The sequence below is a fragment of the Oreochromis aureus genome, linkage group 22 (genome assembly GCF_013358895.1).
Source record: "Oreochromis aureus strain Israel breed Guangdong linkage group 22, ZZ_aureus, whole genome shotgun sequence".
Lineage (NCBI taxonomy): Eukaryota > Metazoa > Chordata > Actinopteri > Cichliformes > Cichlidae > Oreochromis > Oreochromis aureus.
The window spans coordinates 7586840-7612879 of NC_052962.1; the positions used below are offsets into that span (position 1 = coordinate 7586840).

Genomic DNA, 26040 nt, shown 5'->3' on the forward strand with positions numbered 1-26040 from the left:
CTAGAACCTCTTACTTGCTGCCTGTGCTGAATATCATCACTGCTGTTAATCAGATTACTGTAATTGCTGCGGGACAGTCTCCCGCTGCTGCCATGTGGGAACCCAGTCTCGATTTTCTCTTTAAAATGCACTCGACCTGATGCCTCCTTGTTGCACGTCACGTGTTTCTGTGCCTGTTGAAAGTATGTGTACCAAAACCCGTGTCTGTATGGTGCAGAGACGGCGCTGTCCGTCCGTCTGTCCTCAGCACCATGGAGAGCGCGCTAACATGCGCAGCTGAGTCCGGTCTGGAGAGCTGATTCCCGCTGCTGCCAGAATGTGGAGGGGAAAGAAAAACCTTTATTGTGAACATTAAAGTGAACTTTCTCGGTCCATATAATGAGTAGGAGTGGTCACTGTGGAAGGGGTCGTGGGTAATGGAGAGCACAGGAGGGTGGGAGGGGGCTCGAGCTGTTGCACACCGGACTGATTTTCCTGCGGAGAGAAAGCGTCCAAGAGTGGGCAGACTGAGAGCTGAATCGTGACACTTGGAAAAAGAGAAAAACGCTGAGAAAGGAGGAGCGACGCCCACCGAGCAGAGTCTGGAGTGAGTGGTGACATCAAATGTGGAGTCTTCAAAATACAAGCAGCTCGTGACACGCACGGTGAACTGAGAAACCCCGACACGAGGAGTAAAAACACACATGTGGGTTTTTCTTTTTCTTTCTTTTTTTTCGTCCCAAATCAAAGTGATGAACATACAGATCAGGAGAGGAGCTTTGGAGCGCGGTGTGCGCAACGGAGCATGAGTGCCACTGCGGACACGGAGCGCGCTGTGAGCAGCTGTGTTGATTCCACTAGTAAAGTGTCTTTTTCCTGCAGCTCCAGATGCTAAACACATTTACCTTTGAAGGAAACTTTTCTTTCCGATGGAAACTGTTTTTACAGTTATTGGGAATATTTCTTTTCCATTCCTAAAACAAAAACAACAGCAAGTGTTGAGCAGAGGCGCGGATGAAGCAACAGATACGGAGGATAAAGCCGCGAATCTTTCATGCGCATTGTGTGAGTAACAACTCCAAACTCTCCGCCACTCTCCTTACTCCGTGACCCTCCCATCTTAGGGACGACTCAGCACATTTGTGATGAGGATGTCCGCCGCTTGCGTGGAAGATCTGAGGATTTCGCGGACAGTAAATTGATTTTTTTCTCTGTCTCCCTCTCTTTCCCGTGTGTGGATAATGGCAGCTAAAAATATCCCGGAGATGTTACGATGAACAGGTTGTTGTTGTTTAGCTGAAACTTAGAGACCCGCGGGAAGATGCCCGGCTGTAGGACATTTTAATTCTCCTCACAGACAAAGTTCGACTGGAGCAGGAAAGAAAAAGAAAGGATCAGTCAGTGCTGATTTCTGTGGTTCATTCCGACCTACGTAGAGAACAGAGAGCAACAGACGAGCTTGGAAGCAGCTTGTTGATGGCACTGCGCACCGGGAGGACTTGGTTTGGGCAGGTCTTGCGCAGGGTCTCTCGGCTGCAAGGCTCCTGGTCCAGGCGCTCGAGCAGTCTCTTGTGTCTCTCCACGAACCAGGAACAGGATTTGGGCTTCTGCCACCGGGATCACCACAAGGCGGGGGGCTCCAACTCCGGCGTTCACCGGAGCGCACCTTTCCGCGCCTCTGCCTCCAGGCGCTGTCCACACGGCTATCCCCACGCTTGCTGCGTCTTCCCGGAGAATCCGAGGGGACATGAGCCCCTCGGTCGCCGGTTCCTGTTGGCCATGAAGCGGCAAAACGTGCGGACCCTGTCCCTGATCATTTGCACGTTTACATACCTGCTCGTCGGGGCCGCTGTCTTTGACGCCCTGGAGTCCGACTTCGAGATGCGTGAAAAAGAGCAGCTGGAAGCCGAGGAGAAGCGTCTCCAGGGGAAATATAACATCAGCGAGGATGATTACCGCAAACTGGAGAGCATCATCATGGAGGCTGAGCCCCACAGAGCCGGGGTGCAGTGGAAATTCGCAGGGTCATTTTACTTTGCCATCACGGTGATAACCACCATAGGTAAGCCTAAACTCTAACATGTGTATAAATCTTTACAGGCTCACTGTGATCTTTGACGAGGACAGTTACATTTTTAGGGCGATAAAGCGGGCTGTCAGCAACAGTTAGGGGAGAGCAGGAACATATTTACAGCACACGTCTGTAGGTAAAGTTTTAAGCAACATGTTGCAGCACTCGCTCCCTGCTCCAAAGGGAACTGCGCGGTCAGAATGGAGCTTTGTGTGTCATCAACCTCGTGAGATTTAAGCTCCTGAACATCACCTGTAGGATAAATTACGCGGAAGAATGACGTAGCGTGATGTGCTCGAGTGCACTGTGGAAACATACATCATTTCTTTTGGTGCAGCTGCACAATTTGAACTTTTAACGATGCGTCACCGGGAAAGTCTGACAGAGCAGATCGAGCTCAGGCTGTGAGACACCCCGAGACTGATCCCGAGAGGCCGGAGAGACAAAGCTGTGGCTGGAAGAAGAGCAGCGGGCGGTGTGTTGGTGCTGAAAGAGACAGCTCCTCTGAGTGCAGCCGCAGGCAGGACGAGAGTTCAGCAACTGAAACCTGACGTCACTCCAAGAGATCCTGCTCAGATCCTGCTTTTAAAAGGAAACAGTGTGTTTTGTCCCTGTGGTTATATTTACATTAGGTTTAATGGTTTGCCACAAGAACAAAAAAAGGACAGTGAACACTTTGCTCCAACTTGGCTACAAATGAAGACAGCTGCAGAGCCCACCTGTGGGCACAAATCATCCCACTTTCCTTCCATTCCTTGCATGTATTTTTATGAGTCTCCTAAAATGCAACATACATCACATCAGTCTGACGCCCCTGGCTCTGACGCATGTGCGTCATAAAGGTTTATTTCAAGCTGGGAAGGAGGGGTAAACCGAGTTTGTCTTTGTTTACGCTCCACCGTCGGAGTGCATTTTAGTAATCATACTAACCATAATGTCAGATTGAAGCGACTTGTAATTAATTGGATTAATTGAAATGAACTCAGCAAAATAATAAAATTGAACAAATTCGACCTTTTAATCAGCCCAGATTGGGATTGTAAAAAGCCCGACACTCGATAATGAACTTCTCTTTACGCAGAGGTCACAGAGACTCGACATGGTGTTATTCAAGATGATTTTCTTAACCCTTTTTATGGGGAGGAGGACTAATGCACTAGGCCCATAGTTGGCCAGGCAACACCTAAAAGAGACACCTGCAAGGCGCAGTGAAGGTGGATCTACTTTTGTTTCCAGGCTACAACGAGAGCCATTGTAATATTCACGTCGGGTGAAGTGGCCACATTTACTGCAGCTCTGTGGGAAACAGCGCTCTTTATGCGTTATCATACTCTTAAGTTCCAACAGTTTAGAGGACAACCCAACTTTTCTTTCTCTTTTCCCTCCTGCAACATGTGAAGGTCTGACCTTTAGTTGACTTCCTGGTCTGACGCATTAAACTGAGGAAGAGGATGGGATTAGACACACAATTGTTTTGAGTCCACTTGTGCAGGATAGGAATTATATTATTGTATCAGCCTGCAGTAAAGAAAGAGACGAGAAAAGAACACTGTCCAAAAAGTTATTGATTGCAAGAGCTTCATTTCATTTCATTTTAGAAACGCACCACAAAGATAAAGCTGACACAGTCAGGGGGTTTTGCAAAATGTCGTTAAAATCAGTATTGACTTGTAATTGCGGTGCTCTAATGTAAAGCATCAGGGGAACAGAGCATTCAGCGGGACTTCAGTTTGATTATTAATTTACAGGTACATTTAAAAAAAGAAGGATACAGATACATTTTCCTCTTTTAGACCCCCCACCCTTTTTATTTTAAAGGATTAGAAGGTTTTGTTGTTTTCACCACGATAAACCACAAAGTATTGTATGTGTACTTCACACCTGCCATATATTACTCATATTTGAATAGGAACGCTTCTTGAAGTCAGAATAGATTTATTTGCACTTTAGATGACATAGGTAAATATATTCTATTCTATTCTATTCTATTCTATTCTATTCTATTCTAAATTCATGCAGTACTGTGCAAAAGCTTTTTCATATTTTACAGTTCTACTTTCAAGGGGTCAGACTTTCTTGAATCTTTCTGAAAGTGCTCTTGAGCAAAAGTCCCTCGGCCTTTCTGAAGGTCTTTCAAAGTGTTTCTTTGGGTTATATAATTTAGCAAAGAACCAATTTTAAATTGTATTTTTAGGCACTTTGTTACTAGCAGGCTGTTGCAAAAGTACATAACGTGTTCCTGTTTCTTTTGTTGAATCTATAAAAAATGCCAAAGATCACTCAGTTTAAATGGAATATAAAAGTACTTTTGCACCAGAAAGTGAAGGGCAAAACAAGAAGCATCAGACCTAAAAATTATCTACAGCAGATGAACAGTGTTTGAAAGTTACGCCCTTAAGAAACAGGAAAAATAAATGAAAGAGCTGACACAGAACCTGACACATACATCTGGTCCTTCAGTTCATCTACTGTGAACTGGTGGCTGTCAAAAATCCATGGTTAAGGAAGGGCAACAGGGAGAAAAGGGTGATGTCTGCCAAATTACATAAGAACCGAACAGAAAATCAGCTGCAACAGGTCACATGGACTGATGAATCCTAATTTGACATTTTTGATTCAAACCCTCGTCAGTCTGTAAGCGGGAGGTCAGGTACAACAGTGAGTTTAGCTTCATTTTTCAGCATGACAATCATCCCAAACTGCAGTGTCAGTGGTGTAAAAGCACACCTGGACAGTAAAACACACAGGGCAACAGTGTGGGTTGGATTGACCTCCACAGAGGCCCCACCTCAACATTATTCAAGCATTGTGGGTTTTCTTGACAGAAAAACAAAAGACAGTCGACATCCAAAGAAGAGCTTTGAAAGTCATTCAAGAGGCCTGGAGAATTATTCTTAACGACTATTTAAGAAATTACAGGAAAACTTGGCCGAGAGAGTCGAGGCAGCGTTGAAGAATAAAGATGACGGACTTTCAAGTGCAAGTGAGAATTGGACATTTGCTGTTTTTGTTTTACCTACTGTATCTACATTTATGTTTGCTATAACTCACTGCACCAATTTCCCATTTTCCTAGCAAAATATTTTTAAAAATTTAAGGGGAACCAAGACTTTTTTCACAGTACTGCATAATATATATAAATTATTAACATAACAAATTTGATATAGTGTATTTACTGGCGTGGCACCCTGATAGTTACCTTTTAAAATTTATGTCAAATTAATGAAGGTAATTCAAATTTGTTTCCAGGATTTCTAAGGGTCATATATCTGATCTCTCTGTGTCACAGAGCTCCTTTTTGGGGTTGCCATCTTAGTGCTCGTTTTTTTGTCAAATATGTCTCAATCCAGAGTTAAAAACTGTCCAAAAACAAATGCACAATTTCCATCTAATTTAATGAAAACCACCAAACAGCTGTTTTAAAAGATCATTTTTTATGTTAAAAATTAGTCATCCACCCAATGATTGAATGGTCCTAAAATGTACATCTGACCTGAAAGCAAAGGACTCTGTGGTTTAGAGCACAAGCCTGCAAGATCACCAAACTTTGCTTTTTCATCAAACAAGAGAGTTCTTCTTCTTCTCTGAGAAAAAACAAAACAAAGATGAAGCACAGACTGGACAAAATGGACAAAGACAGTTTTCATTAGATGAAACCGTCACCTGGTCATAGTGAAGTTCAGTGAGTGTGATATGTTCAATACCCTCAATGAAATTACAGTAGGTTTTAGTCAGATGGCATTTATTTTCTTGGTGCCTTGGGGACACTATACAACTGGAAAGTCAAGGCAATCACAGAAAGTGTCTTGATGTGAGTTTGATATCTTTTTTGGTGATTTTCCAGCCACTTCAGACTTCATAAGGTAGACCCATTTCATCTGACACTCCAAGTAGGTTAAATCTTACTTGTGGGCCGTATTTGACCCAGCCGTTTGTGCCTTTAGGCAGTGGAGCTTTGATTTTTCTTTTCTCTCTTTGATTTGATGAGTTCACTCAATGATTGGATGGCACGCTCAAAAATAACATTCATCTGACAGTGGGAACTTTAATTCTTACACTCCTACCTGTTCTCAGAAATAATGAAACCCGTTTTGTTTTTCCAGTCATTATTTCAGCCGCTAAAAGTGGAAGTAGTTTTGTGTGAAATGAAACTGCTGCAAAGATAAGGGACCAATTTGGGCTGTGTCAACTATGAGCTGTTTGTGGAAGCTAATTAAATTCAGTGTGAACACGAGGGACTATGCAAGTGAGGTACAAAGATCTCTATTAAGATATGTGGTGCTACACGTTGTTTTTCTTGGTTATGTACATATACAGGGGTATAAAACACACACTATACACCGAATATCACATGTCCGTATTGACAAGACAAGCTACCATGTTACTGTAAAACCTGCCAGCATTCAGCCAAGTACATTCGTCATTGGCTCACTATAAATCTTTAAAGATCTTTCTATTAATATCGATGCATACCCCATGAATCCAACTGCATCACATACTCATTGGTGATAAAGTAAAAGAAGCCTTCCTTTATGAATCACCCATAAAGTGAAGTGAATAAACATTATATAAAATTATATATTTACTACATTAATCTAAAAATAATGTAATAGTTTAATTTTGTTTTTTAAAAGAAAAATCTAGTTTTAAAGGAAAATAATTACTTCAGTATTGATCATCATTTAGAAAAAGTGCTTTGGTTAACATGAGCGAACAAACAAGCTGTGGGAAGGGCACTGCAAAGAAACCAAAGCAATTAACCTTCTCACTTTGTTTGGATTTTATATTAAAAATAAATTCCTGAGATAAATTGAGATAAGTTCCCAAGATTCCCATCGTAGTGAGGACTGAGCAAAGTAAAATCAACAAATACTTGATGAAAATGACGCATTAGATTCTGCAGTAACATGTCAGAAGACCAAACCCCCAAAAGCACACATAAACCTTAGAATAAAAAACAATTAATAAATAATTTAAAAACAATTAACCTCAACCTCCTTAATAAGTAGCAGTACAGCCAGGCGTACTGTTGCAAAGTCATTTCAGAAGCAAGCCGTCCACTCAGCAGCCTTCTTGACATCATGTCAGTGGTCACCAGTACATAAAAAACATGTTTAGAATATGTTTAATTTGACAAAAACTGCTTCCCAAAGGTTTACCCAAAATTTGGTTTCAAAAAGTTTTATTTTTCTCCCCCCTGAAAATGATACTTTTACCATTGTCTTTGCTGGATTAGATTTGCTAGATCCCTTACAAAGCCTTTACTTGTCCTTCTCTGGAAAGCAGTACAAAATGATACACGTCGCACTTTACGCACAGATCACCAAATCTGTTTCTTCTTCTTTTAAAAAAAACAAACAAGCCTGTTTTAATACAAAAGTAACAGAAGTCTGCATTTAAAGATCATTTCATATTTATAGAAGAAATTATTTCTGGTTTGGTTACTTTAGTTTGGAGAAGATTCTTTAACCCTGTAAAGGCTGCCAGAAAATTCAAGATTTCAAACTGGAGTGGTTACTGAACCTTTCATAAAATAAAAAAGAGGGAAATTAAGTATCAGTTTGCATATATAAGTTTTAATTTGTATCATTTTTTCAGTTTTTTTTTTGTCTCAAAGAACAAAAACATACAAGGCTGTTAGAGTAGATTAAAAACTCAGGAATCAAATATGATATACTTGGAGTTATAGGGTCAAAACTGAATGGCTACAGCTTTTAATAGAGTTAACACTGGAAATGATGCCTTTCTATGTATGACCCATCAGTGTGAATACAGTTCAGTTCAAATGCTACTGAAAATTCTTTACTGTCACAGCAGCAGTGGTAATAGGAGTTGGAGATAGTAGTTGTGGTAATAATAGGGAGAGCTGAAGGATGAAAAATCCTGAATGTCAGGGCTGCACTTTAAATTAAGGATCTGAGGTTGTATACTTATAGAAGATTTAAAAAAAAAAAAAAATCTGGTCTATCATCTACATCTAGAAGTCTCACCTGGGCCCAGGAAAAGTTATAGTGCAAGTCCATGATCAGAAGCTAATCCTTATTACCTTCATACTCCTGATCATGAGAGAAAAGGCCAGAGGCTTGAAACTGGAGCCCAGCTGTGATGATATTAGTGCAGGTCTCAGCCTTAGTGTGTATGAAGGCCCTGAGATGACTTTTGTCGTGATTTGCAGCTTTATAAATAAAACTGAATTGACTTGACTGTCAGAGCAGCTGTCTTGAGGGGCCCATCTCAGCTGCCAGGATGAAGCTGTAAGCACTCTGCGCAGCACCCCTCGATTCAGACCGGCCTGCAAGTTCACTCTATTTATTTCGCGTGATTAATTGCTCCAAATGTGATGACAGCATGTGGCGAGCGCGAGGTGTTCTCGCCGAAACTCTGCTCAGAGGGAGAAGAGCAACAACAGCGTGCTATAGTGAGCATATACACCTGTCTCATGTTGCCAGGAGACTAAAGACAGCTTAAAAGGTGAAAGTCATCTCTGCCAAATGTCTGGAAATATCAACATTTGTCTATACAGTGGATATGAACAGTTCAGGGTATGACTGAAAACTGTCACCAGTTATATTTTTGGACAGTGACTCAAACTGTAACAAAATTCTTGTCAATATTAATGTGCCACATATGGTGTAATTATTCACTGTGTCCTGTTATGATGTGCCAAAACATTATCAAACCGTTCCATGACACCCAGTCTAATAAAGGTTTATCAGTGTGAGCACCACTTTAAACCCTAATTAGATTTTAGCCAAAAAGAATGCTTTATAATCGAATACAAAATAATGTCTTATAACTCAAATTAGAGATTTTTCAACCTGCTCTTTTATAGTTTGAAGCATCAAAACTACAATTTATACAACATAAACAATATCAGCCAAATGTAACAGAAAATAATGATGCAATCAGAGTAACATATTAGCAATTAGCATAACAGCATTTGATTAGCATGAGCTAATCAAAGACAAGCATCTAGAGCAATGAGTCTTTTAGCTTTATCCTACATTATATTCAGAGTTCAGTGTGATAAACAAATAAATGTATTCCTCCTTTAAGTTGATTAAACAAAATAAATTGAGCTAGTAGAATGAGCATGCTAGCAGAAATTTCCACATTCAACGATGCTTTAGCTTAAATATATAGTTAGCAAACCTAAGTGCACGTATATAAATTAAACAGACGAAACAGTAATAAATAACAATGTGGGGGCCGCTTTTGGGGAGATTTTTATTCCTTCTTTAGATTTTTTAACTGTTTTTATTTGTATAAAATGGCTAACAGGAAGAGTAGACTCATAACCTTCATTAGTTAGCATAAGACACAGCTTCTGTAAAAGCTCTATGTTGTGCTTTAGGTGTTTAGGCCTGCCAGGGGTACACAGTATAGTAGTATCCTGCTAAACTCCAGCGGCTTCATGAACTACAGGGAGTTCAGAATTATTAGGCAAATGAGTATTTTGTCCACATCATCCTCTTCATGCATGTTGTCTTACTCCAAGCTGTATAGGCTCGAAAGCCTACTACCAATTAAGCATATTAGGTGATGTGCATCTCTGTAATGAGAAGGGGTGTGGTCTAATGACATCAACACCCTATATCAGGTGTGCATAATTATTTGGCAACTTCCTTTCCTTTGGCAAAATGGGTCAAAAGAAGGACTTGACAGGCTCAGAAAAGTCAAAAATAGTGAGATATCTTGCAGAGGGATGCAGCAGTCTTAAAATTGCAAAGCTTCTGAAGCGTGATCATCGAACAATCAAGCGTTTCATTCAAAATAGTCAACAGGGTCGCAAGAAGCGTGTGGAAAACCAAGGCGCAAAATAACTGCCCATGAACTGAGAAAAGTCAAGCGTGCAGCTGCCAAGATGCCACTTGCCACCAGTTTGGCCATATTTCAGAGCTGCAACATCACTGGAGTGCCCAAAAGCACAAGGTGTGCAATACTCAGAGACATGGCCAAGGTAAGAAAGGCTGAAAGACGACCACCACTGAACAAGACACACAAGCTGGAACGTCAAGACTGGGCCAAGAAATATCTCGACTGATTTTTCTAAGGTTTTATGGACTGATGAAATGAGAGTGAGTCTTGATGGGCCAGATGGATGGGCCCGTGGCTGGATTGGTAAGGGCAGAGAGCTCCAGTCCCACTCAGACGCCAGCAAGGTGGAGGTGGAGTACTGGTTTGGGCTGTATCATCAAAGATGAGCTTGTGGGGCCTTTTCAGGTTGAGGATGGAGTCAAGCTCAACTCCCAGTCCTACTGCCAGTTTCTGGAAGACACCTTCTTCAAGCAGTGGTACAGGAAGAAGTCTGCATCCTTTAAGAAAAACATGATTTTCATGCAGGACAATGCTCCATCACACGCAGCGTCCAAGTACTCCACAGCGTGGCTGGCAAGAAAGGGTATAAAAGAAGAAAAACTAATGACATGGCCTCCTTGTTCACCTGATCTGAACCCCATTGAGAACCTGTGGTCCATCATCAAATGTGAGATTTACAAGGAGGGAAAACAGTACACCTCTCTGAACAGTGTCTGGGAGGCTGTGGTTGCTGCTGCACGCAATGTTGATGGTGAACAGATCAAAACACTGACAGAATCCATGGATGGCAGGCTTTTGAGTGTCCTTGCAAAGAAAGGTGGCTATATTGGTCGCTGATTTGTTTTTGTTTTGTTTTGAATGTCAGAAATGTATATTTGTGAATGTGGAGATGTTATATTGGTTTCACTGGTAAAAATAAATAATTGAAATGGGTATATATTTTTGTTTTTGTTAAGTTGCCTAATAATTATGCACAGTAATAGTCACCTGCACACACAGATATCCCCCTAAAATAGCTAAAACTAAAAACAAACTAAAAACTACTTCCAAAAACATTCAGCTTTGATATTAATGAGTTTTTTGGGTTCATTGAGAACATGGTTGTTGTTCAATAATAAAATTATTCCTCAAAAATACAACTTGCCTAATAATTCTGCACTCCCTGTAGCTGCGCTCAAACACTGCTGTTTAGTGCTGAGCAGGAAGTCAGTGTTTACAGGTTTTCCTTTTTGTGGGGTTTTCCCCAGCGCTAACCATTTTCACCTTAAATACAGTTATGTGAAGCACCAGTAACTTACAAATGTTGACCGCTGCAGCTGGGAAGTACTCTGCAGTAACACATTATTATTGTTACTGTCCACAGAGATACAAGGCTAGAGGAAACCTAAGGTGAATAAATACAATGGCAGGGAAACTCTGACTTAACAGGATTCAACAGTGAAACTGTGAAAGCCTATTTTCAGAAAAGTCGAGTCAAATGCTTTTATTTTGTAGTGCTCCATAAGTGAGTGGTGTCCTCGTAGATAAATTCATCACCCGTCCTTTCTAATGAAAGCTCTTTGTGAAGATGAGTCGGATGTTGCGTCTCTGCTGGATCTATTGTGCCAGTCACAGTTTCCATTACAGTGCAAAGCAACTGGCACTTCCAGCACACGTCTTCTTGCAGGCTTTGTGAACCTGCGCTCACTCACTGAAGCCGGTTTATGTAGCAGTCCACTCAGAGTACTTTATGAAGCGACCTGTTTAAAACAAGTCTTTATGGACTGTAAGGTTTTTATAATATCTATAAATGATCTAATGGTAGAAAAGTAGTGAGTAAATATTAACTGATTGTCAATATAAGTCATATTGTTTTTACTGAAAACTCTGAGGTGTTATTGGTCATGGTGTGTATGACTTATATAGATGGTATATGCTTGGGCGAGAAAGGCATATTACATGTAATTGACATGCAATATGCAGATGTTTTAGGATCCATTTACATAGAATGCACGTCCTCTGATTGGTGTGATACTGCAGTCGGGCTACAAGCTGCTAAAAACAGCTTTTTGCTTGTCATCCTCTGGTTTGATAATAAACACTGTAATCTTGACAGGAATTGTTAGGTAGAGTCCTGGCAAAGTGAAGCATGCAGACAGTGATTGTTGTGTGTTTACGTGTGTGTGTGTGTGAGATGGGCTGGAGGGTCAGTCCGGTAAGAGCTAAATACAGATTGTGTCCAACATGGGCAATCTGTATGCACCTCAAGGACTGATAGGAGAGCTGGACATACAATGTATATTTTACATCACTGTTCAACTTTGCTTTTCTTGGCTGGCAGTGGTGCAGCAGTTACTGCACCTCCAGCTGTGTAGGGAAAATAAACACGCAGTCTTATATGAATTTTCTTGATGCCGTTATGAGCTGGAAAACCACGACTTTCACATTACTTTGCAAAGACACATAAATCAAGAACACAGGATTTGATGATTTCCTCTCTCAAGCAGTGCATGATGGAGCATACAGTGTATTTTAAATCCAGGTGATTTGCTCATTAATAATACAAGACACTGAGCAGCACGTTTATAATGATTAATAGCACATTATGGTTATGGATATGAATAAAGGCTTAAATTACAAATGCCATAGTGTTTTTTTTTACTGATTTGGCAAGACTTTAGTTGTAATCAATCCAAACAACTGACTAATTAATTTTTTAAAGCTAAAGCTCACTTCTCAGATCATTTAAGAAGCAATTGAATACAAATAACCACATTTCTATTCTGTAAAAGTGTACTAAATCTTCCCAGTCCTATAAGTAATCATCGTGACGCGTGTTAGTGGATATTTTTGAGACCTTTTTCCTGAACCACGAGGTTCAGCTTGGAGTTGGTTTCATTTTTAGAATTTAGACTAAAATGTCTCAACGACTGGCACAAAATATTGCACAGACAAATGATCACTGTCTGTGATCGGGTCTACTTTTTCCCTGTAATTTTGTTTGAGACCACACACCTCAGACTCTGATATACTTTGCTCTCATTAGCAAATGCTAGCGTGCTAGTTTATCCGGTCTTTAAAGGAGTGTCCAAATTCATAGTCTGCATCCTGAGGACCCGGCCTTCGCGGTCTACGTGGGCTGGGTCCTTCGAAGTCGGGTAGACCGGGAGTGAGCGGCTGTGAAAATTGGACGGTCTAGCCTTCAGTTTTACGTCACCAGCTGTCTCGCTCCTGCTCCTTTCTATGTAAAATATTTTCTGTTTGACGTTTATTCAGCTGTGTGAAAACTATAACTTTAACTTTAATCTCAGCCAAACCGATTTACTCACGAACAAATAAAACACTGAAAAAAGCCAAACAATAACATTTTTCAGTTATCTAAGTGACTTATATATCATGTTTAACCTGAGTAGCGAAAGACCGCGGGGGGTCTGAAAACAATGTGTCGGGAGTTCGCTGTTATCGCCCCAGCTAGCTATCGAGCTGGTGGGTAACAGACGCCCCCGAAAACGTCGGAGCACTTTTGCAAATATGTGATGTCTTGATAAACCGAGGAGATATTTGAAGTTTACACAGCTACATTCTCGCCTGAAAATATCCTAAAAGTTTTTTTTGTGACCCAGAAAAAGTAATAAGAGTAATATTAAAACTAAGTAGCGGCCGTCATTGTTGGAAACTGGAATTGGCTGGGCCGCGCTATGAATTCTGGGATATGGTGGAAGATGAAGGACACACCTGACCCATCCTTCAAATTTGGGGAAAAGGAGGACGCATTTGTCGGCTGGAGTTGGAGGAGTCTACGAATTTGGACAGCCTTCGTTGCGTCGCTGTGATGTACTCAGTCTACAAGTGTGGCCTCAGGAGGATGCAGCCAATGAATTTGGACACCCCTTAAGTCTGACTTCATTAGCCGTTTCCAGGTCCAAACTAAAAACTGTCTAAATTCTTTCACCTTTAATAAAATGATTAGTGTGGCTGCTCTACCAGTTGTAACAATTAAGTTTAACATCCAGGCAGTTAGAAGTTAGCTGGGAGTTAGCTCGCTAGTTTCCACCCAAACATAATATACCATGTTCTGACTGAGAGATTTCTGAAAACTACAGCTCTGCTATCACTTCTGACATAAATGAAGACAGAAAACTGAACAGCAGTGATGTTTGTAGGGTTACTGAAGTTGAGCTAGCTGGTTTATAATGATGTGCTACGTGGTGGCTAGCAACACAGCTATAGTTAGCATAATATAAACACATTAGCACAGTGAAGCTGGAGGATGAACGCTAACTTTTTTCCACTCGATAAAAGTTAATGTGAGGGTTCCTCATGGTTCGGGACAAATGCAATCGCATGGCAGGATGCTGTAAACGGACCAAACGTCAGTCAGGAGAACAACTGAGATAATCCATCCACAATATGAGGTTAGTCATTAATAAACTGCTGCATGGGCTGAGCTGTAGTTACATTGTCAGGTTCTAAAAACTGACCTTTAAAATAAACAATGGTAATAAAAACCGAGAGAGGCCGACAGTGATCACTGCCTTTTTTGGGGGCTTGTTCAGATTAAACAGAACAAGATACAAAGCATTAAAACATGTTAAAAACACAACAGCCTTGATAAACGCAGAGTAGTTTGGACCCAGAAGGAGCGTTCATACATCATCACTTAAAGACCGGATTAAACTGAGGTGATAAACTTGATAAACACTGGACTTGCTACAACAAAAAAAGTTGCAAAAAATAAAAAAACTAGGCAAAGGAGATGTTGAGAAACTCACATCATGTTTATTACAGAAAACCTTGCTGGTTCCAGGTTGGACTCCTTTATGTATTTATACTTGGCTTAAGTCTTTGGGCTCAGGTGCATGTGTGGATCTGATGGGTTGTTACAGACATCTGGTGAGAATTTCATGTCAATAGCACCTTTAGAAATATATTTACTTAGAAAATTGGTGACATGTTCAATACTTATTTACACACACACACACACACACACACACACACACACACACACACACACACACACACACACACACACACACACACACACTATGTGTTACTTCATCACCTGTTAAATGTTTAAAATGACTATCAGCGTTTCCCGTATCTCCAATTTCATAACACGGGCACAGAATATTTAAATGTACAATATTGAGTTCAGTGACATGATCCTCTCATATTTGTAAGAAATAATGTAGCATTTGCATCTTAAATGTGAAATAATAATGCTCAGATTTTTTTCTTTGCTGTTTTTTTTTTTTGGAGTGCTTTAATTGAAATACACTGATCTAAAGAACGAGCAAGGTTTTTGCTACATGTGCGATGGTTCTTCTGTTGTTATCCCCTTGGCTACAGCATTACGTTACCTGTTTGCATCCAGCAAGTTCTATCAATGATTAATGTCCTCTGAGGTTTTCTCACTTGATACTTTTTTTCATCCCCAGTTTGCATGATCAAAACGATGCTGTGAATTACAGCCAATCTGTTTGGCAGCTGGTAGCTGTAATTCCTTATTATATTGGCAGAATTTATACTTGCCACTCCTCTGAAAACAAGAAAGTTGTTAATATACTGTCTGACTTCTCACTGAAAAATAACTTGAGCCGCTTACCCTAGCTGCACTTTGTAGCAAGTAGATTATTTTCACTTTGCTAGAGTGTCCTACCGGGAGCTTGATGGAGGTCTCCACGCAGATCGATGGGAATGTGTTTCTGTGGTGCTGATGCTCACTGTGGGAGTCACTCGCTCCGGAGGCGGTTGGTCTGTTTTCAACGCTCAGAGGGTAAACTGTTTGCATGAGGTCCCTCTGTGCAGCCCAGTTTGGCCCTGTGACTTCATCCTAAAAATAAATAAATAGATAAATAAAAAGATATAAAGGAGTGTAGCATGCCCAGTCTGCTTATTTGTAAGAAGTGCTTCTCAGCCTGTGATAACAGCAGAATTTTCTCAGTTGCTGAAGAGAGATTTTCTAACATCTATCAAAATAACCTCAGTGATGCACTAAAGATAAAAGTGAAGCTATCTGTGCGTTTGTCAAGCATGACTTGGCGCATGCCTGTGTAGGGGTCTTTCTGGGCCAATTGGATTCATTTCCACAATTGTAGGATGAAATTTCATGGATGGTAAGGCTGTTTTGCTAAGGTGAACAGAGCTAATAAGAAGGTGGTGTGTTTCCAGGTTAACAAACGTAACAAAAACCCACATTTAGAGTCTGGATAGAGGTGGTTTAATCTACGTGTCTCCCAATTGTGAGTCAAGAGATTCATATTTGGGACTTACCTAACACACTGTTTCCAGCAGCGACAAAGACTCAGGGATCTAAGGAGAGAGACCAAAGATCTGTGGTCACACCTGCAGAACCATTCCCTTTTGGGGGGGGGGGGCATATAGTTGTTGCCTCTCCAGTGCACCTGTTGTCCCTTTCCCTCATATCCAGAGCAGGTGAAATGGATTAAAAACTGGATATTCCTGAAGTTTACTAATGCACGGTACCAGTGCAAACTGGTATTCTGATTGTGGATGGACGGAATAAAAAAAAAAATGAAGATAAATGACATAATTTACTGTTAATATGACTCCTGATGCTACAGTATTGTAGTCTTATTTTTAAAAAAAAATTTGCAAGATGCTGTTGTAATTGCTGGCTTTGTGCTTTTAGTTCTCCCAAAGAGATATCTACCTCACAAGAGCAATAAGCTTGAGGCTGAGGTAAGCAACATCTAGCTACAGCAGCAGCAGCAGAAGAAGCTATGAAACGTAGGTAGTCTGAGAAAAACAAGCAGAACAGATTCTATTTCAAGCTTCAGTGCCCTGTGCTGTTCTTTCTCCCCATTAAACCACTGATTTCATCCATCACAACACTGTCAGTGCATGTGGACAGCATTTTATAAGCATGTTCTCATCCGTGTGAGGAGAGAAACCTATACTATAGATGTATATATGTGTGTTCACATCCCCAAGGGAGGGAGCCCTGCTCTCACAGCCAGAGTCTCTCGGTGTTGCGATGACTGGTTGTTCCACTCCAGCACTGACGAAACAGAGCGCAGAGCGCCTCACTCAGACTCGAGTGTGGTTCGGTGAGCTGTTGCTTGATGAACCGTAGTGCCTCTTTGTCGCAGGGGGCACTGAGTCCAGGTGGCGTCCTTCTTAGGCAGCTTACAAGAGGAGCCATGCTGAATGAAAATGGGAGAATGTGGGCGTGAGGGGAAATGTAGCTGGTATATAAAGTTTAACAAACATGGCTTTTACTTTCTTCTCATATGTGTATGGGGTTAATATGAAATTCCAGTTGCTTGTCAAAATGACCATAAACAATGAAACAAACCATAAAATCCCACGTGTTTGCTCTTGTTACACTGGGATTAATAAATATGCACAGCACCTTTTACCATCCTCACATAAGACTCAGGATCGAATGCCAACTTCAATACATATATTACTCAACTTTTTATATAACCTAACTAAAATGCAGTGGACTTTGCTTATAAATTATACAAAATAATACCAATGTGGTATATTATGACTTTGAGGAGATGCATAGCCACAGGTCAGTATTTCTCAAGCATTCATGCTGGGTTATGTCACATACAGCAAGTTACAAAGACAAATCAAAGTTAAAGGTTTCAAGAGAGACCACACTGCATCATCTGTTGGCACAAGAACAGACTGTGGGACACTTAAATTCATGCGTCGTGCTGTTTAATATATGAGGAATGCCTCTTAATAGATAATCACTACAACTTCAAAAGTGATGAACCAAAAAAGGGTGAAACTTGAAATACTTCTGCCTTCTGACTCGTGAGCATCGTGGCTGTAAGCAGAACTGAACATCAAAAATCTGATAGTTGTCTGCCAACAATTCAATTTAATCTTATTTACACAGCGCCAAATCACAACAACAGTCGCCTCAAGGCGCTTTATATTGTAAGGTAGATCCCACAATAATACATACAGAGAAAAACTCAACAATCATATGACCCCCTATGAGCAAGCACTTTGGCGACAGTGGGAAGGAAAAACTCCCTTTTAACAGGAAGAAACCTCCGGCAGAACCAGGCTCAGGGAGGGGCGGGGCCATCTGCTGCGACTGGCTGGGGAGAGAGAAGGAAGACAGCCAACACTCAGTGAGGTGACAGTGTGCCTGAAGGAGCCCAGCATGTCTGGCCAGAAAACAGAGATTTGAGTCAATAAAGGAAATATCTGCAACCGCTAAAAATTTTAGTAACTCAAAGCAACTACTTATTTAAAAATTAATCTGTTTAAAAACAGAATTTTCTTAATCTAAGAGTAAGCTGGTACTCACTGAAGAGCTTCTGTGTTTGCAGTCGTTGACCTGTCAGCATGCTGTAACATTACAATTCATTTTGTCTGTGCATTTATGTGCTCCCTGTCAATAAAATCTGGAGCTGATACATGCAGTCAATCCCAAAAAGAAGTACTGAAAACTGGCACAAAAATGGCCACTTGAAGCTGTTTCCAAAAGCACGTGAATCCCCAAAGAGTCCAGTGTTGAAAATGCTCAACTCAACAGCATCAAAAAGCAAATAACCGGTACATGCTTGGGCCTCTGTGGATACATCTGAACAAAGATGATAATTTCTGTTTTTTTAAAGCTGTTATAGGTTCAATAAAACAAGGTGTTATTATCTGTTTAAGCTGCAGGTTAACAGTTGTCTCCACCTACATGATCACATTACCTGGCTTTTTGACTTCCAATCAATAACCAATCAAGGTTGCACTACACACACTGTAACCAACACTTATAGCTTAATACAATGTTACAAGTTCTGTTCGACCTTCCAAGGTGTTTTTTTCCAACTTGAGCTGGTGTTCAAGTGAATTTTCAAGTCGCAAATATGTTTTTCTGATTTGTGATTCTACAACACAACATGTTGCACGTTGACTTTTTACTGCCGTCGCATTCTTCCTTCATGCTGAATGACCAGTGTGTCATCGAACCCTTTGAAAATGATGAGCGTTTCAGTAGCAACAAATGAGCTTGCACAGGAAGTCTGTGGGATGGTCAGTGGGAGTTATCCAAAATGTTTTCTGTCCTAAAGTGTGTTACACTGAGAGGTTCCTGTGAACGTCATCACCTGAATCCAAGTCGTATTTCCCAGCAGTCTGGGATTAAAGTGGACTGTGCAACAAAGATCTGACATTTAGATCACGTCATCCTTTGGCTGCTGGTTGCATTTTGATCCACTATGCCCGCCCCAGGCTGTGAGTCAGCATGGCATACTATACAGCTGCCAAACTGCTGGGTGTTCCTGTTTGCAGCTCAGGCACAAAGAACGTTTGCTTTTCATCTTATTGTTATGTTCCTGAAGTCTCTGACATGTAATTCCTATAAAGGGCCTGCGTATAACACTGCACAGGTATTTTATGTAATTTACCAGCACATACATTGAGAGCGCCGATGACCAATCCTGCTCCACCTGCTGTTAATTCTCTCCCGCTGGACCCTGACAGTCATCTTCACTATGCCGCTCGGCACTGTAATACACTCCCACACGGTCTTATCACAACCACTTTATTCCATCTGTAGAAAGAGTGGGAGTGTGTGGTCTCCCGTATGAGTTATTGCCACGGAACAGCAGCATGAAATCGGCGTTGGTGGCTTGCGCACAGTGTGTGGTCCGCTAGTGTTTTTGATACACGAGTAGTGCCTCTGATACTAAATGTGGGACCCCCAGAGGGTGAAATACAAATACAGTGTAAAAGCACAGTGACAGTAGAGTTGCATAGGTTGGAAAAAACAAATAAAGCAGCGTGGCGTGGGCTCTAATTCTCACAGTATCGCCTGCATTATAAACCACAAACAGTGTGGGTGCATGTGAACTTATTTTGCTCTGAATTGTAGGATTAATAAGGTCATACTACTTTAATTTAACAATGGAAATGAATTAACACGGTGCTGCACTGATTATGCAACGCACACTTTTAGAGAGCGCTGAAAAATTATGCATGCAGGTGGCCGGCTTTGCAATCCAGTCAGAAACTGCTGGCATTTCAGGCAAATTTTCCATGCAGACAACTTATTGATAGAGCACCTGTACATAAATGTGGTACATTTGAGCAACATTATAAGGAAAATGGTGTCTTCTATCATTCCTGCCAAATGGCAAAATATGTAATGTTGTTTTGTGGAAAAATGGAGTTCACGCTTCCCATCAAAAGATGGCAAAAATAACGTCTTGTGAGTGTTTGTCTTGTACGTTGAAATATTCTCTCCTTATAAAACAGAACTGAATGAACTCTGTTTAAAATTCACATCAATTCAATATGCAATCTGGACTCATGTTCATCCCTGCTCCAATTTTTTCGTACTTTGTATGAGTCACAGTTTTTTTGTTGTTTACCTGTTCCCGGGCCTTGGTGCAGCCCCCTCAGGTCATCCTCCGTCTGAAACAAGCCATCTTAGCTCCTTTCTCTCTCGCTTTAAGCCTGCTTTTCCTAGATCAGAAAAAAATGTGTGCCTATTCTGACCTACATACAAATATAAACTCATGTAACTCATTGTCCTGTTCAAGAAACCAGTTTGAGGTGATTCAAGATTTGCGATATGCTGTGTTATCCAGCTGGAATCAGCCATCAGACGATGGCTACACTGTGGGTATAAAGGGATGAACATGAACAATGCTCGGTTTCTACTAAGGGGTCAAAGCGTGCCAGGAAAAGGTCTGCCATGTCATTACACCAGCACCATGCTTTCATATTGTTTAAGCCAAATTCTGACCTTACTGACCGAGTGTCACAGCAGGAATCGAGACTCATCAGAACGAGCAAAGATTTTCCAATCTTCTATTGTCCAATTTTTGATGAGCCCATGTGAACAGTGGAGAAAATTTCCTGTTCCTAGCTGAGAGGAGTGGCACCGGATGTGGTCTTCTGCTGCTGTAGCCAAAATGCTTTAAGGTTTGACATGTGCATTTAGAAATACTCTGTCTTTGATGTAATGAGTGGTAATTTCAGTCCCTGTTGCTTTCTTATCCGCTCAGAGCAGTCTGGCATCAGCAAGACATTTTCACCCGGAGAACTCCTGCTCAGTGGAGATTTTCTCTTTTTCAGACCATTCTCTGTAAACCTTAGAGATGGTTCTGTGGGAAAATCCCAGTAGATTGTTTCTGAAGTACCCAGTCCAGCCCATCTGGCACCAGGTACTTCAGCAGGTCATCTTGACCATGTCGTACACACCTCGATGCATTGAGCTGCCATGTGATTGACTGCTGTAGCAAAATAGTGACAAACATTCAAAAGCAAATCATAAGTTTCCAGGATGAATACAATTTCAAAGAGATAAAAGAAAATGAGACTTTAAGTTGATGTATTAGAGGGGAAATGTCCAATTTAATTAGACCAGTGCTCAAACCTGAGTTTCTACTTTTTGAGCTGTTCCTTGGTGAATTTGTTAGTGTGCGTAGGATGATTATCCTGTTGACTTTGGGACAGGTGGCCTCACCTAATCGCCAAGAACCCTTTGATATAACACGGAACTGTTAGTAGAATCAATGAATGCAAGCTGTCCTGATCCTGAGGAAGAAAAGCAACAGTAACAGTAACACCACAGTTCAAAATTGGTTTGATGTTTTTTGCTGGAAATTTGCATCACATCTGCAAACTTGTTACTCTGTGTCTTGTTTGCAGTGTTGGGAAGGTTACTTTTAAAATGTATTCCACTACAGATTACAGATTACATGCCCCAAAATGTATTTTGTAACGTATTCCGTTACATTACTCAATGAGAGTAACGTATTCTGAATACTTTGGATTACTTAATATATTATCATGCTTTTTACAACTACATGAATGTACTATTGCTGTGTGATTTATTACTATTACTGAAGGCTACTCGCCATATCAATACCAACTAGATTTTTAAATCTTTTAAATCTTAATATAAAATGAGTAACAGTAGGGTGGACATTAGGTAAGGCTGCACTTTTTGCAGCGATCTCGTTTAGAAAACTGTTTTATTTGTATATAAAACAGGTCCGCGGCTCTGAACCATAGTAAAGGGACCTCTGGCTAATACGTCGGGTTCTGTGTCAGGCTCGTAGCTGAAAACTAGCTTTACTTTGTTGTGTGGGTCAATTTTGCTAGTGAGAGACAGAGAGAGGCGTTGAAAGGCTGCTCCAACGGAACTTGTTGTTTCGGAGAAAAACACGAACACAGTGTACAGTCGAGTCTTAATAGCTTACTTACAACTGGGCTCGTCAGGCCCTCTTTTTGGCTGCAGTGGTTATTATTATATTTTTACGCTTCCATTTCCCGTTTCTGGTCGGTGACAACTTGTAGTATCTTTTTTATGGGCTCAAAATGTGGTCATAAATATTTTGTACTTGTAAATCAGTTTTGTATGTGTAAAAAGAATTTGTGCGTGCGTAAAAAAGATTTGTATGTGTAAAAAAGATTTGTGCGTGTGTAAAAAAGATTTGTATGTGTAAAAAAGATTTGTGCGTGTGTAAAAAAGATTTGCATGTGTAAAAAGAATTTGTGCGTGCGTAAAAAAGATTTGCATGTGTAAAAAGAATTTGTGCGTGGACTTAGCCAAAAACCCCCCTGCAAGTTACAAGTACGAATTTTGACCCTATTTTTCTTCCTGTCATCTGATTGTTCAATGTCATGTCAATCACAAATGTAACAATCCAATCAGAGAACAGATGGGTTTGGCTGTCGGAGGGGCACTTTTTTGAACTGCAGGTCCTTGAAGGGAATAAATGCCCTTTTACATGCCAACCCAGCGTTTTCCTTCATCACCACGAAGGAAAACAGTCTGTGGTCGTCCGAGTTTGGTGATTTTTGTGTCACAGGTCTACGTGCTTTATACAGGGACTTCCACAGCCTTTTCAACAGCGCTGCGGACCGCGGGGGGGGGGGCAGTGTTTTGGAAATGACAGTCTTCATTACAAAGCTTTCTTCGTTATGAATTAGCATACATGTTTTTATTGAACATTTGAAGAACTAGCAAAAAACCAGAAACTGTTGTAGAGGACATAAAGTCAGAGATAGAAACGACAAGGAGCAGGTGCATCTAGTACAGGTAGAGCTGCTGCAAAACCCACAGAGCTCAGCAGCCAGCGCAACAAATTCTGGATCCTTTGCTTTTAGTTAGCAGTTAGCATTAGCAGCACATCCTGCGTCCAATGTGAAAGGACCTTTATGCTGCGCACTGTGACTCACAGCAATGGTCCCGGGTCAGCCCTGACTTTGTGTTAAACTAATCCTAAAGTAATAATGGTATTTCTAACCACTGACATACCACAACTTTATCCTTTCAACAGCTGCTGAAAGTAAGGGGACCTAGCTGCTATTGGATATTTATATAGAGATCCTCCAGCTTCAAACTGTATTACCCTTCAAGGACCTGCAGTTCAAAAAAGTGCCCTTCCGACAGCCAAACCCATCTGTTCTCTGATTGGATTGTTACATTTGTGATTGACATGACATTGACCAATCAGATGACAGGAAGAAAAATAGGGTCAAAATTCGTACTTGTAACTTGCAGGGTTTTTTTTGGCTAAGTCCACACACAAATCTTTTTTACACATACAAATCTTTTTTATGCACGCACAAATTCTTTTTACACATACAAATCTTTTTTACACACACACACAAATTCTTTTTACACATACAAATCTTTTTTACGCACGCACAAATTCTTTTTACACATACAAATCCTGATTTACAAGTACAAAACTGATTTACAAGTACAAAATATTTATGACCACATTTTGAGCCCATAGAGACACAGACATTAGAGCCTCTTAATGCGTGTTTTGTTTGGGTTTCCGCGTGGAAACTAAAAATAGAGAGGGCATAGCCTAAACAGGAAAATACCGCTGTGTAATCCATTCATTTCAACAAAGTAACTGTATTCTGAATACCACCTTTTTAAACGGTAACTGTAACAGAATACAGTTACCCATATTTTGTATTTTAAATACGTAACGGCGGTACATGTATTCCGTTACTCCCCAACACTGCTTGTTTGTCTGTCTAGACTACAGCATGCCATTCCTAGTTTCTTGATCTTTGCCCATATGTTCATTATTCAACAGCTGTAATAACTACTTGCAGATATTCTAAGAAATTGTAAGATTACCGGAGATTTCTTTATTTTTAATCTTTTTAAAAAATCTTGAACAGTCTGCAGTTTGGCTTAAAATGTCGAGTGACCCATCATTGGGAATGAACACAACATAAAGATGATTTTTCTTCTTTTTCAAATCCCTTTCCTGCTCACAGGCATCCATAAGTTCTTTTCTTTTGAAGGCCTTCTTTAAAGTCTTAACACGACGGTACCACACTTCAGTAGCAAAGGGAACACGAGGTCCTTGATGTCAGAGGTTTAAATAAGATATAATCCACCTGCCACTCCATTTGGAGGTTCTACTCTCTGGGACCTAATCTGGAAATCTTGAATCTTTCTGATGAATTTCAACTTCTGATGAATGTTTCAAATATGTAAGTACCTACAAATGTGCTAAATATGTTAATAAAAGGCCTGATTAGCTTTAGGTTAAGTGTGCTGAAGTTAGATGCCATAAAAATCCTGGCAATTCTTTGTGTGGTGTACCAGACAGAAGTGAAGGTGGAAAACAGTGAAGCCGTTGCAGACAAGCTGTAACGTGGGGCCGAGAGTCGACGGGCTGACCATTAGTGAAGGCTGCCTGGCTGCTGTGGATCAACACTATCACGGACCTGCTGGGATGTGCGTCCTATGTCTCTGAATTGCAAAAACTAACTGAGACCTCAGTTTGAGATAACTTTCTAACTAGAGAAAGTCATATCTGTGAGACTTGAGAGAGGCAACAGCGGCCTGCCGGCCAAGTGGTGTCCATTTCGCTGGGGAGGTGATTTTAGTGAGAAGAGTGTGAATGTCTGTTGCTTAGCAGCACTCAATGACCATATTTCCCGATGCTGGGCAATGAGCGTCATTAGGTGCAGCCTAACAGGGGGATATACAGTGACACCTGGGACAGCTCAGAGTCCTGCCAGGAGCAGGCTGCAGGATGTGAATGCTACATGACGAATTTGTACTAATTCTGCACCGGGAGGATTGTGATGACCACGCTGCGCTGTGGCTGCTGTAGAATGCATTCAGCGAAATGTTCTCTACAGAGGTTTAATTGGCATTTTATAGGACGCACGGGGAGATTATGCTTTGAAGTTAATGGCAGTTATCAACAGTGAGCAGAGCAGAGCTGATGCTGGTGCTGTGCTCCAGGTTTCTCGTGATTCGTTTGTTTGCCTCATAGAACATAACATTACAATTAATCTTGCCTAAAGCACATTTCGAGTTTGTATCTGTATGAAATAATGTCAGAGAAAGTCCCCTTTGTACATTTTAATTTGTTGGGGTCATTAACTCTAAAACATGTAATAAGAAAGTAAAGAGGGAGCTGAAGACGAAGAGAAACAGAATAACCTTTTAATAATGAACTGAAAAAAATCTAAAAACTAATAAACGCAATAAAGGAAATGAAAAAGATGAGTGGGCAGTAACCACTAATCAGCCCCCACTTGTCTGCATGTATAGTACATGTATTGTGTACTACAGGCACCCCTTCTCCCTAAAACATGCAGCAGATCCTTTGGGACCTGTAGACTGTGCAGTACGTGTGTTGTTTCCTGTGATGTGGCGGGACGCACAGTCAAGCAAGGGGAGCCTGCTTCTCGTGTTACTATGGGAAAAACACAAGAAATAAATTACCACCAAAGCCTGTATATAAAAGATGGAAGTAGTCACCATCATGACAGGACTCTGCATTTTGAAGCATGAAAATTAAACATCATTTAGACATAAAACCACGTTTTAGTTATCATCTAAAATCACCAAGCTTGGTTAGCAAACTGCATTCAGTGATCCATGAGGGTGAAAACGTTTTTCGTTTGTCTTTATTTTTTCGCTAACACTCTGAAAAGATGAAAAGCTTCATTTTCTTACCCCAGAGATTTCACCTTGATTACCACAGAAGAAATTATCCAATGAAAAGTTTTGTATTACATTTTGCAGTAATGACTACCTCTTGATTTATTTGGGAGTATTATAGTCAGATTATTCCTTAATTGCTTATCAACATTCATTTTATAAATAAGTAAACAGATTGTATTGATGTGAAATTGTTGTTCCATAGCAACCAGTTACTCTTGTCTCATTAGTTTTATTTCCAGCACGGTTAATTAACTAACTGGAA

The 26040-nt window shown here is 40.7% G+C and overlaps 1 protein-coding gene across 1 annotated transcript in view; it reads left to right on the plus strand.

The window, feature by feature from the left end:
- Window positions 1-1515: 1515 nt before the first annotated feature.
- Window positions 1516-26040, plus strand: part of kcnk9 (potassium channel, subfamily K, member 9) — a 54569-nt gene continuing 30044 nt past the window's right edge. Inside the window, exon 1 of the mRNA XM_031741716.2 lies at window positions 1516-2041. Within this exon, the coding sequence (XP_031597576.1) occupies window positions 1759-2041 (283 nt within the window). The 5' untranslated portion in view covers window positions 1516-1758. The remainder of the gene's footprint in view (window positions 2042-26040) is intronic.